Below are 17,889 nucleotides of genomic sequence, written 5' to 3' on the forward strand. Positions count from 1 at the left end.
TCTCTTTCTCAAACATATGTCCTGTGATTATATTCTCTTCTCTATGACTTGCCTTTTTATGTCTCAAACCATGTAAGTTTCAAGCTGTAGTGGTGGACCAGCAGTTGGCGTAATGGCTGAACTCCCATGTAGTCCACTGCGGTTCGAGTCCCAAACCCGGTGGCTTAAACTCACACCAGGTGCATGTGCGTGCATGCCCAAGATCCCAAGAGGAGAATGGAGAAGGGACTGTGGCGTGGCCATCCCCCCAGGGGGTGATTTCTTGCTTTCTGTCTCTCTGTTTCTTTCTTTCTGGCAAGCACACGTGCCCTACAGCAAAAAACTCTCAAAAAAAGAAAAAAAAATAGAAGCTGTAGTGAAACGTACTGGTGATTTCCTCTTACAGTGAGTGCTCCCCGTGCCCCATGTAAGAAGGGCTCTCCCTGGAGAGCTCCTTCTCATCCCTCAAGTGCCTTCCCATAAGTCACTTCTTCAGTGAGGCCTGATGGGTGCCCAGGGTGGGGCCAGCCACTCAGAGCTCCAGCAGCATCTGGCCCTGCACTGTGCCAGCCACATGCCACCCAGCTCCTCTTCCAGTCCTAGATCACGGGCAAGCAGGTGCCCAGCAACTCACAGAGGTCTCCACACTCAAATGGGGACCTTCCTGTGTGGGACTGCCGTGCAGAGCACCATATTCCACCACTGTGTCACCATCTAGTCCCCTATTCAAATCTTTTGCCCACCTTTGAATCAAGTAGATGTCTTATTACTGAGCTTTATGAGTTCTGTATATATTCTAGATACAAATCTCTTTCTCAAACATATGTCCTGTGATTATATTCTCTTCTCTATGACTTGCCTTTTTATGTCTCAAACCATGTAAGTTTCAAGCTGTAGTGGTGGACCAGCAGTTGGCGTAATGGCTGAACTCCCATGTAGTCCACTGCGGTTCGAGTCCCAAACCCGGTGGCTTAAACTCACACCAGGTGCATGTGCGTGCATGCCCAAGATCCCAAGAGGAGAATGGAGAAGGGACTGTGGCGTGGCCATCCCCCCAGGGGGTGATTTCTTGCTTTCTGTCTCTCTGTTTCTTTCTTTCTGGCAAGCACACGTGCCCTACAGCAAAAAACTCTCAAAAAAAGAAAAAAAAATAGAAGCTGTAGTGAAACGTACTGGTGATTTCCTCTTACAGTGAGTGCTCCCCGTGCCCCATGTAAGAAGGGCTCTCCCTGGAGAGCTCCTTCTCATCCCTCAAGTGCCTTCCCATAAGTCACTTCTTCAGTGAGGCCTGATGGGTGCCCAGGGTGGGGCCAGCCACTCAGAGCTCCAGCAGCATCTGGCCCTGCACTGTGCCAGCCACATGCCACACAGCTCCTCTGGGGGAACTCACACGTGCGTGAGTGAGTGGATAAAAGAGCAAATACGTCCCAAATATGGTTCTTTTTGTCTTTGTGAGGACTTCTACATCTGTGGTAAGTATCACTGACCTAGCTGCTCAACTTCTACTCCGTCCATTTATTAGAACCGTGCCCTCGGGAGGCGCTGGGGTCATGTCTATGTCAATCTACATGGTCCAGGTGAGAGTCCTCTCCCCTCAGGACAGGTATTGACTGAACTAAGTTGTGCCATCCCACTAGCTACAGTGACTAACAGGTTCAGGGACAGGAAGGTGAACCCGTGTAAGCATGGAATCCAGGCCCAGGCTTTTCTTGGCTGTTGCTGTGGATTAAGGTGCACAGTCTGGAGCTGTGGCAGCCAGCATGTGACCACAATGGAGGACCATGAGCTGTAGGTCCACAGAGAAAAGCTGACCTGAATAAAAGCAGAACTCAGTCTCTAGTCCTTGATGATCAAGCCAGAACCAGAATTCAGCCACATCTTTTTATTCATGTTAGTACACACATTCACACGGGCGTATACACACACATATACACCCATGTGTGCACTGCACAGAAAAAACTATGCATGGATTTCAAAATGTGTGTACCAAAATAAACTCATACTGACTTATTAAAAAATGTATGAATAGAAACTAGCTTGAGGCACCAAGAAAATGCCCCTCTGAGAACAACATGCACTCCGCTAAAATTAAAGCAAGAATAAATATTAAACACATGTGAAGTATGGGTGGAAGAGCAGTATAATCATTCATGGCTAATGAAAAGCTTATGGGGGCCAGCAGGTGGCATAGTGGTTAAGGGTGCTGGACTCTCACATGGCCGACCGCAGTTTGGATCCTGGACCTGGGGCTTGCTTTCTCACTTCTCCCCAGCCCTATCTCTCTCTGTCTTTCTCTGGTCAAATTAAAATAAGAAAATAAATAAATTTACATAATTCTTAATTTAAAAAAGCTTGTGGGGACAATGCCCCAAAGAAATGAGCAATTTATAACTGGATAACTCACCTTAGACAGGGAGACGATGAGAGGAAGCCTACAGCAGCAGACCACCGTACCTACCTATGAGGGAGAAGCTAATCGTGTCTGCGCCCTAACTGAAGAGGGTCAACGACGAACCGCAGAAACAGTCAATACCGCCTGCATCTCAGCTGGCTACCTTACACAACTCTGACGGAGAAATTAAAGTTGAACAAACTTTCCACCCGAGGGGTGCCAAACTCATGCACGCAGAACAGCCACAGATGAACAGAGACTTTGGAAGGTATTGTAAACACGTGAGAAGAAGATTCTGGCCATCCCCAGGGGGGATGGTCACGCCACAATCCCTTTTCCTCCATTCTCCTCTCGGGATCTTGGGCATGCACGTACAGGCGCCTGGCGTAAGTTTTAAGCCACCAGGTCCAGGACGAGAACCACAGTCAACTATGTGGGAGTCCAGCGACATAGCCATTACGCTAACTGCTGGTTCCCAATTTTGCAAGAATTTCAGTGGCAAATCATTAGGCATATATTATACCTCACAGTCCTAATTTGTCTTCTTCTCACTTATTTTTGTTTCCTCTTCCTACAAAATCTTGAAAGGGCACACATTTTTCTTCAGTTAATAATGTTAAAAAGACTGTATTGGCATGGTTAAATTCCAGGACTCGCCGTTCTTTAGGGCTGGACAATATGGCTGGTAACACTGCTTACAAATGTGTGCTGAGGGGCCAGCAGAGATGGCATAATGGTTATGTCACTGAATTCCCACGTAGTCGGCCATGGTTCGAGTCCCAGACCCATTGGCTTAAAACTCATATCAGGACCACTGCATGCCCAAAATCCCAAGAGGAGAATGGAGAAGGGATTGCGGCGTGGCCATCTCCCCTGGGGGGTGATTTCTTGCTTTCTGTCTCTCTCTGTCTCTCCAGCGAATGCACGCACCCTATAACAAAAATCTCTCTCAAAAAAATGTGTGCTGAACTTGAAGCTTAAAGTTTACATTTCCTATTTTTATATTTAATTCCATTTTCAAAAAACTTTTTAAAGCCCCTTCATAGTGTATTCTTACAATAAAGCAAGCTAGAGAAAAGAAAATGCTAAAGAAAAAAAAATCATAAGGAAGAGAAAATGCATTTACAATACCTTCCAACTGAAAAAAGTCCAGGTTAGTCGATTTGTACAGTTCAAAGCCATGCTGCTCAAGAGTCAGGTGCAGTTTTAATCTGCTTTTTTCAGAAGACTGAGGGGCACCCCTATACATCTACATCTGAAAAGTGCAGCCCGAGGGCAGTCCCCTATCTCTCAGACTGTCCGCCTTCTCCTTTCTGATTCATAGGTATTTGTTACTAGGTCTGCATGTGAGTCCAATGGTAAAAATTCTCTCTACGCAGGGGCCAAGAGGTGGCAGGGTGGTTAAGGTACTAGACTCCCACATGATGAGCTGCAGTTTGAGTCCCAGACCTGAAGGCTTGAAAATCATGCTGGATGTTTGTGCATGCATGCCCAAAATCTCAAGAGGAGAATAGAAGAGAAGGGACTATGGCAGGCCAGATCCTCTAGGGGGTGATTTTTCACTTTCCCTCTCTCTTTCCAATGAACATACATGCCCAATGGAAAAAAACATTTTAAAAAGAAATAAATAAAAAATTCTCTCCCCATTGTCATCCATTGCCTCCTCACCCTATTAATGAAGTCTTCTGCTGATGGGAAGTCACTAATGTTAATGTAGACCAACTTATTAATGTTTTACGATCAGTCCTTTTCAGGAAAATGTCCTTCCCCCAACACTCCATGCTTGAAAATTTTTAAATCATGACCATTGACACTTCATGTTCACAGATTAGAAGAAAAATGTTAAAATGTCCATACTACCCAAAATGAACCACAGATTCAATGTAACCTCTATCAATACCAATGGCATTCTTCACAGAAACAGGAAAAGACATAAAATTCACATGAAACCAGAGAAGACCAAGTAGTCAAAGCAGTCCCGACTACACAGAACAAAGCCAAAGACGTCACCCTGCCTGACTTAAAAACATACTATAAAACTACAGTAACCACCACAGCGTAGTACTGGCATAAAAGCAGATGCACAGGCCAACGGAGCGGAACACGACCCCAGAAATGGACTCACATAAACACAGCCCTCTGACTTTCAACGAAGGTCCCAAAACATCCATGGGACGAAACAGTCTCTTCAATAAATGAGGCTGGGAAAACTGGATATCGTATGCAGAGGAGTGAAACTAGACCTCTTTCTCTAACCAGACACAAAAATCAATTCAAAAGGGATTAAAAGCTTAAGCATAAGCCCCGAAACCATGAAACTCCTACAGGACAACGTAGGGACACACTTCAGGGTACTGATCTGGACAAAGGGTTTTGGAATAAGTCCTGAAAAGTGAGGTTGCAGAAGCGAAAGTAGACAAACAGGGTTACACCCACTGAGAAGCTTCTACACTGCGAAGGAAACGATGAACGGAGTGAAGCGACAACTTGCGCGATGGGATAAGGCATGAATAAGTAATGTGATTTTTCAGTGGACGGACTGCGCCAGCCTGTGGCGTGGTAGTTAAGGCAGCTGGACCCACAGAGCTGACTGCACAGTTCGTGTCCCAGACCCAGCAGCTCGAGAGACACACTAGGTGTGCACGCACGTGTGCCCAAAATCCTGACGAGAGAGAAACGCAGAAGGGACAGTGCCATGACATCCTGCCACGGGGGAGGGAGGGGCTTTCTCACTTTCCCTCTCTCCCCCCTTCCTATCTCTGTCTCTGTCTCTGGCAGGCACATATGCACTCTGGCAAATTTTTTTTAAAAGGGCAAACTACCTAAATACACATTTCTTGAAAGCAGACACACAAATAGGCAACAAGTACCTGAAAAAAAAAAAAAGCTCAAAATCACTAATTCTCAGGGAAATGCAAATCAAAGTCATGATAAACTGTTTCATCCAATTAAAATGGCTAGTATTAAAAGACAAAAATAAAAGCTGAAAACGATGGAAGGGGCTCTTTTATTCCGTTGTCAAGAATGTAATGAAGTGCAGCCATTCTGGAAAACAGTATCGAGGGGCCTCGAAACACTAAAAGCAGGTCCTGGCAGGTGGCATGACGGTTAAGAGCACTACCTCCCACATGGCTGTCCACATTTTGAGTCTCAGGCCTGAAGACCACACCAGGCGCATTTGGGTTCATGCCTAAAATCCTAAAGGAAGAATAAACGGGAAAGAGGAGATTGCAGCACAACGGTGCCCCACGGGGTGCTTTCTCCTTTTCTCTCTCTCTCTGGTAAACACGGTGCCCTCTGCGCCACCCCCCAAAATCATGATCATATTCTCACTGTCATTAAGCACTGTCCTGTCACAAGGGTCAGCAAACTCCAATCAACCAACTATTATTTGTAAATGAAATTTTGCGGGACGCAGCCAAGCCTGTGTGTTTACACACTGTGTGTGACTACCCTTGCCCTGCCACGTCAGAGCTGAGGGGCTGCAGAAGAGACCATGTGACCACAGGCTAAAGATTTACTATCTAGACCTGCACAGAAAACACGTGCCAACCCTGCTCTGCAATATTTACCCTGAAGGCTGAATAGTCTTCATATGTATGCGATGTATTTATAGTAAATCTTTCCCCTATTTCTCAAATTGCTGATGATTTTCAGTAGTCTCGAATTCAGGAACATGTGGCAGGTTAGGGTGTGGGGTTATTTCCTAAGGTAAAGACCTACAAAGGAATGGTAAGTTCAGAGGGACAGCTCAAATGGCCCTGCTAGGAGTGGCACCTCACGTCCCCAGCTGCGGTGTCACACACAGGGTGCCAAACGCCCTCCCCTTTCACCCACGAGGAGGGGCCTTGGTGAAGAACGCATGGCTAAAAGTGCTCGATTAACGACCGTACCCTGTAAGGGTTCGCCACAGAGCAATCCAGCTGCTGAAATCCATGCTGAGTGACGCGGGAGTGGCCACTGCTCCCACCCCGCTGCTCTTCCCTGCACGGTGAGGGGACGAGGGGACGAATACCGCGAAGGACACGTTCCTTCACCTAACCATCCTAACAGCAAGAAAACTACCACCAGCCCCAGAACATCGCGAAGTGCCAGGCATGGATCCCTTCCGCATGTTATTCAATAAACCACTCACCTGAGCAGTGTGAAAATGAGCCCTCCTTAACCAGAACCAACTGGAACCAGCCCTCTCTGCCGGGAACCCAAGGGGCCTGCCCTAGCTGCAGGAGGCATGAAATCACCCAGGTGCTTTCTGCCGAGGGGCTACAGGGCAAACCAAGTAAAAGATTTCTCATCGCAAGCTGAAGGCTTCAGAGATGACCCATCTCAGAACCCCGGGCTTCGTCCTGACCCGTTCTCCCTGCCCTGCTACTGAGGCAGCTTCACCTCTGGAGCAGTGATCAACAATCACATGACAGCCCAGCCCTCCTCTTGCTCTGTCCCAGTCCCACAGCCGGTACAGTGCTGACTGCCCCGGCAGTCACCCAGGGCCATCACTGCCCCGACTCGGGGGAGCAAACAGACTCTGGGAGTTCAGTGCCCGGAGTCTCGGGGTCATGGCAGCAAATAAAGCCAAACTGTAGCCGGTGTGAACCCAAAGCCCCTGACCTGAGACCCACACTTTCCGGGGGTGCCATCTGACTCGCAGAATCCCACGGCAAACATGGGGCACTTGCCAAAGCCTGAGGGGCCCACAAGGCAGCACTCACTCACCCAGGCCCTGGGGACACAGAGGCCCTGGACAGCGGCCAAGGCCGCAGGGAGTTGCCCATCTGTGTGTGGGTGAACATGGCACCCACCTTCTGCTCTTCCTACACCTAACAGTCTTGCTCCACGTTGTGGCCCCAAAGACCCTGTGAGGGTCAAACCACTCTACCACCCCCACCCCCAAGACACTGCACAGGGATTCCAGTCATGCTCAGAGTAGAAGCACGAGCCCTGCCCGGCCTGGCCCTCCTGCCTCTGACAATGGCCACCATCCCTCGTCCCTGGGCACAACAGCCCCTCTGACTCCTAAGCTCCTGAAATCCCACCCTCCTCCTGCTTCAGTGCCTCTGACTGACCTTCCTATCCCACCACTGGAACCCACCTCCTCTCCTGCAGCCAAGACCAGCCCACCCCAGGCTATACGCGAAGTTTCCTGGGAACACGGCTGTGCTCTGGCACCGTCATGCAGGGCCAGGCAGCTGAGATAGCCACCAGTGGTCCTTCCGGAACTCGTCTTCCAGCATCCCTCATGGTCCGTGCATACCTGGCTGCAGCCCTGCCATGAGAGCACCCCTCACTCTCTCCTCCCTCTGCTGTGGCACGGTCCACGTGGCCTTGCTCTTCGGTGCGTACAGGCTGTCCTCCATCATCCACCTAGCTCCACAGGGACAGAAGTTCTGTCCAATCACTTCAAAGCAGGAATAAAACTGGAATGCGACCCCATCCAGGCACCTGCGTGGCCACCTCCTTCCTTCTTTTCAGTCACTGATAAAGGCCATCTGCTCAGTGAGGGCCCCCAGCCCATCTGTTGCCACACTCCCTCACCTCCCTCAGCCCTCCAAATCCTCGTCTCTCTGTTCCAGCTCTTTTCCAATGGGTCTTCTAACCTTCGAAGAAGGAGCCAAGTTTATTTATTCAGCTTACTCTCCACCTCCTACCACCACACTGGGAGCCCAAGAGGGCAGAACCTTCATCCCTCTGTTGACACACATCCCCAAGGGCCCAGGACACTGCTGGGCATACCACAGATGCCCAATAAGTACACCAGGGCTCCAAAAAGTTCATGAAAAAATGAAACAAAAGGATGAGTTTATTTTGGTGCAAAAACTAAACTTGCTTGAAACCCATGCATAGATTTTCGTAGCTCCTTTTCCACCTGTTTGAAGACGTAGCGCTGAACGAATAGGGGATGCCACAGCTGGGCCACGCTGTCGTCAGACCCAGAGCGGGGCCCCAGGAGGACGAGGTCTGGGCTAGCTGGCAGTATGTGCTATGAGTTGGCACACTTTTCAGGGTCTGGCCTGGATGTGATGGAGGAAAAGCCCGAGGTGGAGAGAGAGGGCACAGAGTGTGCAGGGGAGCGTGTCTGCGGCAGCTCTGAGCAAGGTCCGAAGCCAGCCCGCAGATAAGGGTGCGTGTGGAGCTGTGTGCAGCGGCCAGGACAGAAGGCCCTGCATACCAGGTCAGCAGGGCTACAGGGGCGACCAGCCAGGGATGGCCTAATGTCAACCACATGCAGTGACACCAAACAGTCCTCAGCAGATGTGAACGTGTACTCTCAGAATCGCCCCATTCCTGAGTTTTAACTTAACTTATAGAAACACGAATGCAAGAGGCAGGTGTGTCTCAGTCAGAGCACGGGCAGTAAAACCCCACACCCTCCAGACACTCCATTCCTAAAGGAAAACACACATGTGCAAGTTGGGGCCTTTCGATAATTAAGCAAGACTAGAAATTATGCAAATGAAATATATTCAAGTATGCAATGAATTTTAAATGACAGAACTACAGAAAACTTAATTGCTGTATTAGCATGCTATAAAAACACTAATCATAAATGTAAAACAATGCATGCATATACTTTATCTAAATTGTCCCAGTGACACAGAAATCAAATGGTTCCCTCCCACCGTGTTCATATGCAAACCTACCTCAATACATTGAAAGAAGAGAAGATGATACCAGGTATGGCTTATCATTCCCAGCCATTATACTCCCTAGCGTGAATGTGAAATGTTTAATTAGTTTTTGTTCAATATTTCTGAAATAGTTATTAAAAAAGAGCCAAAAATACGACTCACGGCAGCACTAGTGTTTGTGACTACCCTGGCCGGAGGGAATGCCAATGACAAAGCCAGGCTGGTGGCTTATTGACCGGCCCTAGACGAGGTGTGTTGGTTCTTTACGAATCACAAGTGTTCCTTCGAGGTAGCATTTCCCACTCATCAGTTAAGAACTTTTCACAAATGCCAGGACCATGTTCTTGAAGCAGGGGTGCACTGGGCGGATGCCAGGAGCTCCAAGGCCTGGGAAGAGGCCCACCCGCTATTTGGTTCAGTGATCTGTCTTTAAAAGGCAGGTTCTTCTCAATTCTGAGCAGCTCTTAATCTCTTGGTTCTGAAAGGACTGGCGGGCAGGACAAACCACCACTGGGCCTCACTCAGCTGAGTCCCCAGCCACACGCTCAGGGCTCTCAGCAAGTGTCATCCTCCTCCAGTGCCTCCCCACAGGCCCCAGCCCACTCTCCTGTCCAGACACCTCAGCCGAGGTGCTGCCTTCAGCAGGGCCACACCGCAGCGCAGCCTCAGTCACCGAGATCTCCGTTACCTGCTTCCCATCCTGACTTGCTGGGGCCCGGCTGTCTCAGAGCAGCAGCCCCAACCCTGGGCACAGGGGAACCCAGGAACCTATGTATCAGCTTTCTGAGTGCCTTGGCCATACGAATGTGCAGCTACAGGTCAAGGTCAAGGACATCCCTGCAGCCCCAGCGCTGCCCAGCCACAGGGCAGGTGTTCCACGGACGCCACGTCCACAGCTCACTGCAGACAACACACACCCCGGTGACTGACTCTGCTCCATGTGCTCCGGGATCAGGACCTGTAAAGGCTCTCCAAGGCCGAATGGGAAGCCAGGATGAAACGCCTGGATGTGGAGAATGACCAAAAGGCAGCCTGCCCTGGGAGAGCCCTTTTCCACACACCCATGGCCCACTGCTTGCTAGGATCCCCCACCATTCTCCAAAACATCCTTGTGACCCCAGCCCCTGCAGAGGGCCAGGCCACGAGCAGACATGTGAGCACTGCTCGCTGCATCAGGACGAGTGGTCAGCGTCAATTACCAGGCTCCCCAGATCTCTGACTACAGAAACACACGGGCCAACTGTGCCGGGAGTAACGGCTGGACAAGAGACACAGAGTGAGCCTCGGGGCAGCAAGTGGAGGATGGAAGACGGCGTCCACCATGCCGACCTTCCCCTCAGCCCTGCCCCTGTCTGACTAGCACCCTCGAAGGGCAAGGAGGATGCAGTGGTGGGAAGACAGCCTCACAGAGGCGGTGCCGTCCCACCTGGAGTCAGCGAGGCCAAGGCAGGTGGGGAAGGAGGAGAGGGGAGGAGGGGAGGGGAGGAGGAGAGGGGAAGGGGAGGGGAGGGATGACTGGCAGGCACAGGGGACAGCGATGACCACGGTAGCTCTTCGCCCCTCACTAGAGGCCCAGAGCCATGTGCGGCCCGACTGTGACTGTGCGGGGCTGCTCCCAGCTGAGCGGCTCCTGCTGAGCACCAGTACAGGCCGGACCACGGGGAGGACACCGTGCATGCCTGTGCCCTGAGGGAGAGCCAAGCTGGCTTCCTGATCTCGCTGAGGACTCTCTCCCCCACCCCTGCAGCCTCCAGTCACTCTCCTCCCACATCTCCTGGTCCCAACTCTAGCTCCCTCTCAGGAGCCAGTCCCTCAGGCCCGACGTCACTTCCAGGTCAGACACTGGAGGGGACTGCCCAGTATCCGAGTGACCAACTCACACTCTGGCAACAGACCCAGCTTCCGTGGGACCCTCCTCGGGGGCAGGTGGTTCGGCACAGAGCAGGCACCTCGCAAGGGATAGGAAGACCCTGAGTGGGCTCTGGTTCTGTGCGGGAAGACCCTATGTCCTGAGGCGGTGAGGGAAGGGCAGGCACCCTCCTCACTGTCCTAGTCCTGGGTACTAGGACTTGGTCTCTCTCCCTTCCTCTATGTCAGCACTGAACTCAGCAACTGGAACGTAGAAAATGCTCAATAAACAGCAACGGGATGAATGGGCAAACCAAACAATAACTCTTACAAAACACAGCTTTTGTTTCTTTTTATTTATTTATTTATTTTACATTCATTCACTGAACATCAGCACAGCACATAAATGCGATTTCCCATCCAGAGTACACTGCACAGTGGCTTAGTCATGCACATCATCAACAAATGATTTTCCACTCCTTGTTTCATATATATATATGAAGTATATATATACATACATATATATGAAGTATATATACACATACATATATATGAAGTATATATATACATACATATATATGAAGTATATATACACATACATATATATGAAGTATATATACACATACATATATAGGAAGTATATATATACATACATATATATGAAACAAAATCCCGCCCCATTTCTCACCCTCGGCCATTTCCCACCCTCCTCCCACAGTGTCTCTGGTGTCTACGGTTGCTTTCCATTCCTTCCCTCCATATACATTTCATTGATTCACAAGATATCTTAATTAATCTAACTACTTTCCATAGCAAGTTCAGCTGACACACACGTCTGTGAACACGTGTCTGACTCTAGGCATGAAGCTCTGAGGAGGGGGGTGTGCTATGATGGGGCTCAGCTGTGTTACTCCCCTCCCAGACCCAGGACAGAGCCAAGCAGCACGCCTGGGAGTGGGGGTCTACTGACCTCTGCTGACTCCACACTCCCTCCCAGCGGGTCCTAAAGAGCAGCTCACCCAGCCTCTGCCCCTGCCTATGCTACCACTTGGTGACCCCTGGGTCCTACAACTTCCCGCCTATGTCACCCAGAGACTGCCAGCACCTCTTCCAAGATGTCATGTAGGCACCTCGGCTTCCTCAGGGGAGTCTGGCATGGCATCCTTGTAAGTCTGCAGTCCCCTGGAGTCACCCCGACCTTCCCTGGTGCCCCCTCCCCATGAATGTCTTAATCCATCTTTAATTGGCCAAGACAGGCTGAGAACTACCGCGTTCATCCCAGTCCCCTGTGCCTGCAAGTCCTCCCCCGCCCTTCCCTACCTGCCATGGCCTCGCACAGCCCAGGGATGACATCACCTCTCCTGCCAAGCTGCCCTCATACGCACACTGCCCCCACACCATGCACCCACACCTCACGTCTTGACACGCACCCTGCACATCAACAGGTAATGCAGCTCAGACTGTGGTGCCATCGCCCGATGGGGGTCAGCACCCCAGCCTTCATCTCTGCTCCACAGCACAGCCTGTGATCAACAATGGCTATCTGAGGAAGTGTGCTGGCAGTGCCCAGCCGTCTTCACTTGCCCTGCCAGCACGCCTGGGTACCCCCACCCACCTGGCCCCACTCACAACCAGAGCAGGGGACTGCCCAGCACCCCCTTTCTGCTCCTCTGCCCTCCCACCAGAGCCAGTGTCCACCTCCATGTCGGTCACCGTGCGGCACAGATCAGGACATCAGAACTGTGCCCTGCAGAGTCCGAGAACTGAAGGGAAAGAACAGTACAGCCTCTCGTGCAGACTTCCCCCTCAGGGCAGCTCTCCCTTGCTAAACATAAACCTGCCACAGAGCACCTTGAAGGTGTTCCCAAAATTGCCCATGAACCCCTCTGAAAAGCTCGTAGCCTGTCTTGGAGGACATCTGAAAACTGGATATAAACACTTAAAATAAAAAACAAAGAACAAAAATATAAGCAATCACAGCAGGTCTAATTTTAATTGCAAGAGAATATTTAATCAATAAATATTCACTGTTCAGAGCTGTATCTGCATTTAGGGTTATGAGGTACAAAGCTGCAAATTTATTGGGACTCATTAGCAAGAAAGAGTCTTTTAAAAACTGAAAGTCATACCCAATTTAGGGTAAATACTTGAGTTTCCTATTGACTTAGCTACAAAAATGACTTAAAAAGGAAAAAGAAAGCTGTCTACAAACTGCTCTAAAATTTTCAGCAGAGCCAAGCTGGAGGCCAACATGCGGCTGGAGGTAAGTACGTGAAGTCAGACCTAACTGTCCTCTACCCCGGTTTTCAGGAAGGCCCCGGGTAGCTGAGAAACCAGACTCTACCCTCCATCACAGAGACAGAGAGCCGAACATCACTGAAACAACAACAAACGCTAAGTCAAAATTAGCTGCCTGTGTTCAACACATTCAGGGATATCTGAAATACGGTTTTCAACTCCTCAGCGCTGAAATTACCTTCTGTGCTAGAACCTCTCTCTATCACAGGTATGAACACATAAAGCTTTTTTTAAATAATAAAACAAAAAGAATACAGCTGTCATAAATTATTACCTACCCTCATTTTCTGCCAGCCTTGTCAACCCAAGCTTGAAATTAAGCAAAGAACGGAGAAGGCAGAGACCGCATCATGGTGCACCAAAGGCAGGGCCGCGAGGCTGGGCTGGCCCCGGCTGGGGTCAGAGGCTGCTGAACTACAGGAGAGGCCTGTGAGGCCGGAGACTTACTGAGAGGAGCTTCCATGTGATCGGACGAACCAGCTTAGGGATTCCGGACCAGCTCAACTTCCGTAATTCCTCTGTTGGCCAAAAAAAAAAAAAGAAAGAAAGAAAGAAAGGGACAGGGAAAACAGAGTTTACCAAAAGTTAGCAAACTTCCCCCAATACTTCAACATACTCCACCAGTGTGATCACGGCCAGGGAGCCCCACAAAGGAAACCTGAATGGTAGAACTGTCAGGTTCTGATTATTCTCAACATATGAGAGAAGTGCCCTCCTGGATCAAAAGTCAAATGCCTGCTACCCTGACTCACACGGCAGTCTCGGAAATCTCAAAGACATGTTTGCAGGATGCATTTCCTAGAGCTCTGACGACTGGTGGGCACCATCACCACCCTCCCCCAGCAGTGAAGTGGGGGCCCACCTCCCTCCTTCTCTCCCCCTCTCCCCCTCTTCCTCCCCCTCCCTCTCCCAATGGTTTAATTGGATTTTGTTTCTGTCACCCCATCTCAGGCTCACACTTGCTGTTTAAAAATACCGATGCGAAGCAGCTTGCTTAGTGGAGGTTTTCAGAGACTGGCTCACGGAGAGGCCTGTCTGTGTATCACACACACCACGGTAACACCGTCCCCAAGGCCGCTTCTACAAATACCAACAAGTGCGAAGCCATCAGTGCGGAGGGGCTGGCCGGAGGCAGGGAGGAGGGGAACAAGGCCCAGAGCCTCAGTCGGGCTGAGAAGGGCACAGTGGGGGCCTAGGAGTAAGGGTAACCAGACTGGATCCTGTCTGACCTTCGGAGTCTCCTTGAGTGTCTCATCCACATGCCTTGAATGGTTAGAGATTTCATTTCAATTTGTGGGCATAGCAACACTTGTCCAATCCCACTGAAACGGAAGCAATTATTTCTTCCCTTTAAGTTAGGAACCCACCGTTAGGTTCTTCTCCTAACAGCTCGGAGCTAATGATTAATATGAGGAATAAAAGAAGTGATTAAAGAGAAGACTTCGGTAATATAATCAACAAAATACAAGGTCCTGACATCTAATCTTTTTCCAATTACTAAAGTCTAAGTAAAATAAGTACAGAATAATTGGGCGATAGTACCCGCAATAACTTGCATTTTACAGCAATCTCAGAAAATATCAAGTCTTCCCCCACTCCCTAAGGATATTATGAAAAGCAAGAACCTAATATCCAAACACCAGCAGTGCAATGTTCACAATCTGTTCCCAGTGCCTCTCCCTCTGCATAGCTCTGGTTTTCTGACTGCAGATGATGAAGAAAGCTAAGAAGAAACACAGTTGTTACTGTTCTCCAAACCTGTCTCTTCATTGGAAGCAACACAGAAATTTCAAAGCCTTGAATGTACAGCACAACACGAGGTTCTAACTTGCTTTATGTTTAAGGAGCACTTGCGTGTCTGCTCACTTCGCCCTCAAACAGCTCGGCTGGGTCAGGGCTGTGATCGCTGCCACGATTATGATTACAATTACGGAAGTGCAGGATGGCCTCAAAGAGGCTGGACGACCTCTCCAAGGTCACACAAGGACTGCATAACCTTAGGCACCAGGACCTGGCCACTGCATTAACTCCCACTCTTAAAAAGACTTTTTGCAACATAGACAAATCCAACTTACAAATACAGATGAAAAGATCCAACCCAAAACCTCGGCAGATCAGGACGCAGCAGGATACTCGAAGAACAATACGCGCAAGTAGGATTTACTCGGAGGAAAGCACAGGTCAGAGGCAGGCTGCCTTGTACCTTCACCGAGCGCTGGTTAGGCTGACTGTCCTGAGGGGTGTTTGGTCGGGGTCCCGAACAGGGCCTACTCATTTCCAGAAGAATCCCAGCGGCATGACATGACCACACCTCCCCACCAGCAGCCTGGGAGATGAGCAAGGGTCAGCTCAGGGGAAGCAAATCCATCCCAACACCACTCAGAAGTGGGGTGACAGACACTTCAGGAAAGGCTAAGCCACACCCCCACCAGCACTGGCTGAGCGATGGGCTGGGCCCTCTCTGAGCCGCTGAGAAGAAAAGCACCTCCTTGCTCTGGGGAGTTTTCTGCAGGCACCACCTCCTTGTCCCTCTGAGTTGGCAGGTGAGAGGTAAGGCTTGGGGCTGGTGCAGCGATCTAGCACAGACCAGCTGGAGATATTGCCAACCAAGAGAGGGAGGAAGAACCAAGACACAGGCCGGGAACAGAGTTCTGACTTAAGCATGATGGCCCAAACACAAGGACAGTCAAAACCAACAGTTTTCCTCAACCAGAATAAAAATAAAAATTTAAATTTTAAAAAACACACGAGTAGAAAATACTATAGGCATGAGCTATACGAGACTGTACGACACCGCAGGGAGAACACTACAAGGCTTCACTTAAAGACAAACATCAACAGAGGACAACGCCATGCTCACTGACATCAGTAAGTAATTAGAGTACTTCCTCTAGAGGAGCCGGCAGGTGGCGTGGTGGTCAAGGGCGCTAGACTCCCACGTGGCAGACCACGTTTCGAGTCCTGGACCTGGTGGTTGCTTTCTCACTTTCCCTCTCTCTCTCTCTCTCTCTCTCTCTCTCTCTCTCACTCTGTCGCGCTCTGATCAAATTTAAATAAATAAATAAATAGAAATTTCAAAGACGATGAAAGACCTGCTTTTCACTATATCCCGTTTTACACTGTGCTCTGCTCAACAGAGCTACAAAATCCCTGTGACAGCTCCACCTTCACTTCACCTCTGCAAAGTCCACCCAGTTTTCCAGCCAGCCCCACTCCTACTACAGTTAAGCCACCTTCCTTGCGTCCGTCCCTCTTCTGTGAGTGCCAATGCCAGATCTTCCAGGATTTGATGGGATAGATTTTCCATGCCGTTATTGGTTTCTTCCCCTTCTGGGATACCAATTATTCTGATATTTGGGCGTCTTATGGAATCTAGTATTTCTTGTCTATTATCCTCGTGTTTTTTAGTTATTTTCTCTATCTTCTTTGTGGTTCTTTCTAGGTCAGAGGTTTTATCTTCTACATCAGAGATTCGATCTTCAGCATGGTCTAATCGACTTTTAATACTTTCAAGGGAGTTTTTGATTTCCTCTATTCCATGGTTTTACAATTTTTTTCCCATTGATAATTACTTTACAAATAAAAATCTCAAATAAGACTTAACTACAAGGAGACATAGAAATAATTTTTTGGTTTAAAAAATAAATGAATTCATTTGGGGCCAGCCAGGTGACATGGTGGTTAAGGCAGCTGGATTCTACATAGCCAACTGTAGTTCGAGGCCCAGACCCAGCAGCTTGAAAAACACACCAGGTATGTGAGCACATGTTCAAAATCCCAAGAGAATGGAGAAAGGATTGTGGTGTGGTCAAGTTCTGGCGCTGGTGGGTTCTCTCTCTCTCTCCCTCTCTCTCTCTCTCTCTCTCTCTCTCTCTCACTCTGTCGCGCTCTGATCAAATTTAAATAAATAAATAAATAGAAATTTCAAAGACGATGAAAGACCTGCTTTTCACTATATCCCGTTTTACACTGTGCTCTGCTCAACAGAGCTACAAAATCCCTGTGACAGCTCCACCTTCACTTCACCTCTGCAAAGTCCACCCAGTTTTCCAGCCAGCCCCACTCCTACTACAGTTAAGCCACCTTCCTTGCGTCCGTCCCTCTTCTGTGAGTGCCAATGCCAGATGAAGCTAAGCACCTAGCAGTCTGCAGGGCCGTGGCAGAGCATCGGTTCATCTCCTAGAAGCAGTGCTCAAGCTCGTGAAGTTCAGAGCCGTGATTCTACTCTGAGTCTGCCTGATGGACTGCCTTCCAATCACGTGGCAGAAAGAACACTCAATTCTGCTGCTGCCCCTTTAGAGGTTTGCTTTATTGGAGGACATAACGTTTTTAAATTGAAGTACAATTTAGCTACAATAGAAGTATTAATGTAGTCCCCCAAAAAAGATATACAGCATTTCTACCATCCTTTCTAGTAATTCTTTGCTCCCATCCCAAGTGAACTACCTTCTGGTATCCATCCCTTCAGACTGGCTTTGCCTGTCCTTGCCATCCATAGAGACAGTATATACAGTATGTGCTCCTGTTTGTCCTATTTCTTTGCTTAAGATGTGTCTGTAAAAGTCCTCAGTCATAGTTTTATAACCGGTAAGGTTGTTAAGGGTGTTTGTTTAAATCGAATGTGCTTTTATAATTTTGGTAATCTTTGCTGTTTCGGTGGGAGAGGGACTTCGCCTCTGCAAACTTGCTTTATATAAGGAAGGTACTTTAAGTGTAGCAGAGACTGACTTTTTTATATTCAGAGGT

The 17,889-nt window shown here is 49.1% G+C and overlaps 1 protein-coding gene across 5 annotated transcripts in view; it reads right to left on the reverse strand.

Moving 5' to 3' along the window:
* Window positions 1–17,889, reverse strand: part of TBC1D22A (TBC1 domain family member 22A) — a 386,589-nt gene that overhangs the window by 262,034 nt on the left and 106,666 nt on the right. For 4 of the 5 annotated variants that reach the window (XM_006164616.3, XM_006164615.3, XM_027766747.1 and 1 more), the window contains exon 5: window positions 13,591–13,661. In XM_006164616.3, the coding sequence (XP_006164678.1) occupies window positions 13,591–13,661 (71 nt within the window). Of the gene's footprint in view, window positions 1–13,421; window positions 13,564–13,590; window positions 13,662–17,889 lie in introns of those variants that run through there. The other variant, XM_027766748.1, reaches the window with a different exon arrangement.

Source organism: Tupaia chinensis, unplaced genomic scaffold (assembly GCF_000334495.1).
Source record: "Tupaia chinensis unplaced genomic scaffold, TupChi_1.0 Scaffold143651_1, whole genome shotgun sequence".
Taxonomy (NCBI): domain Eukaryota; kingdom Metazoa; phylum Chordata; class Mammalia; order Scandentia; family Tupaiidae; genus Tupaia; species Tupaia belangeri.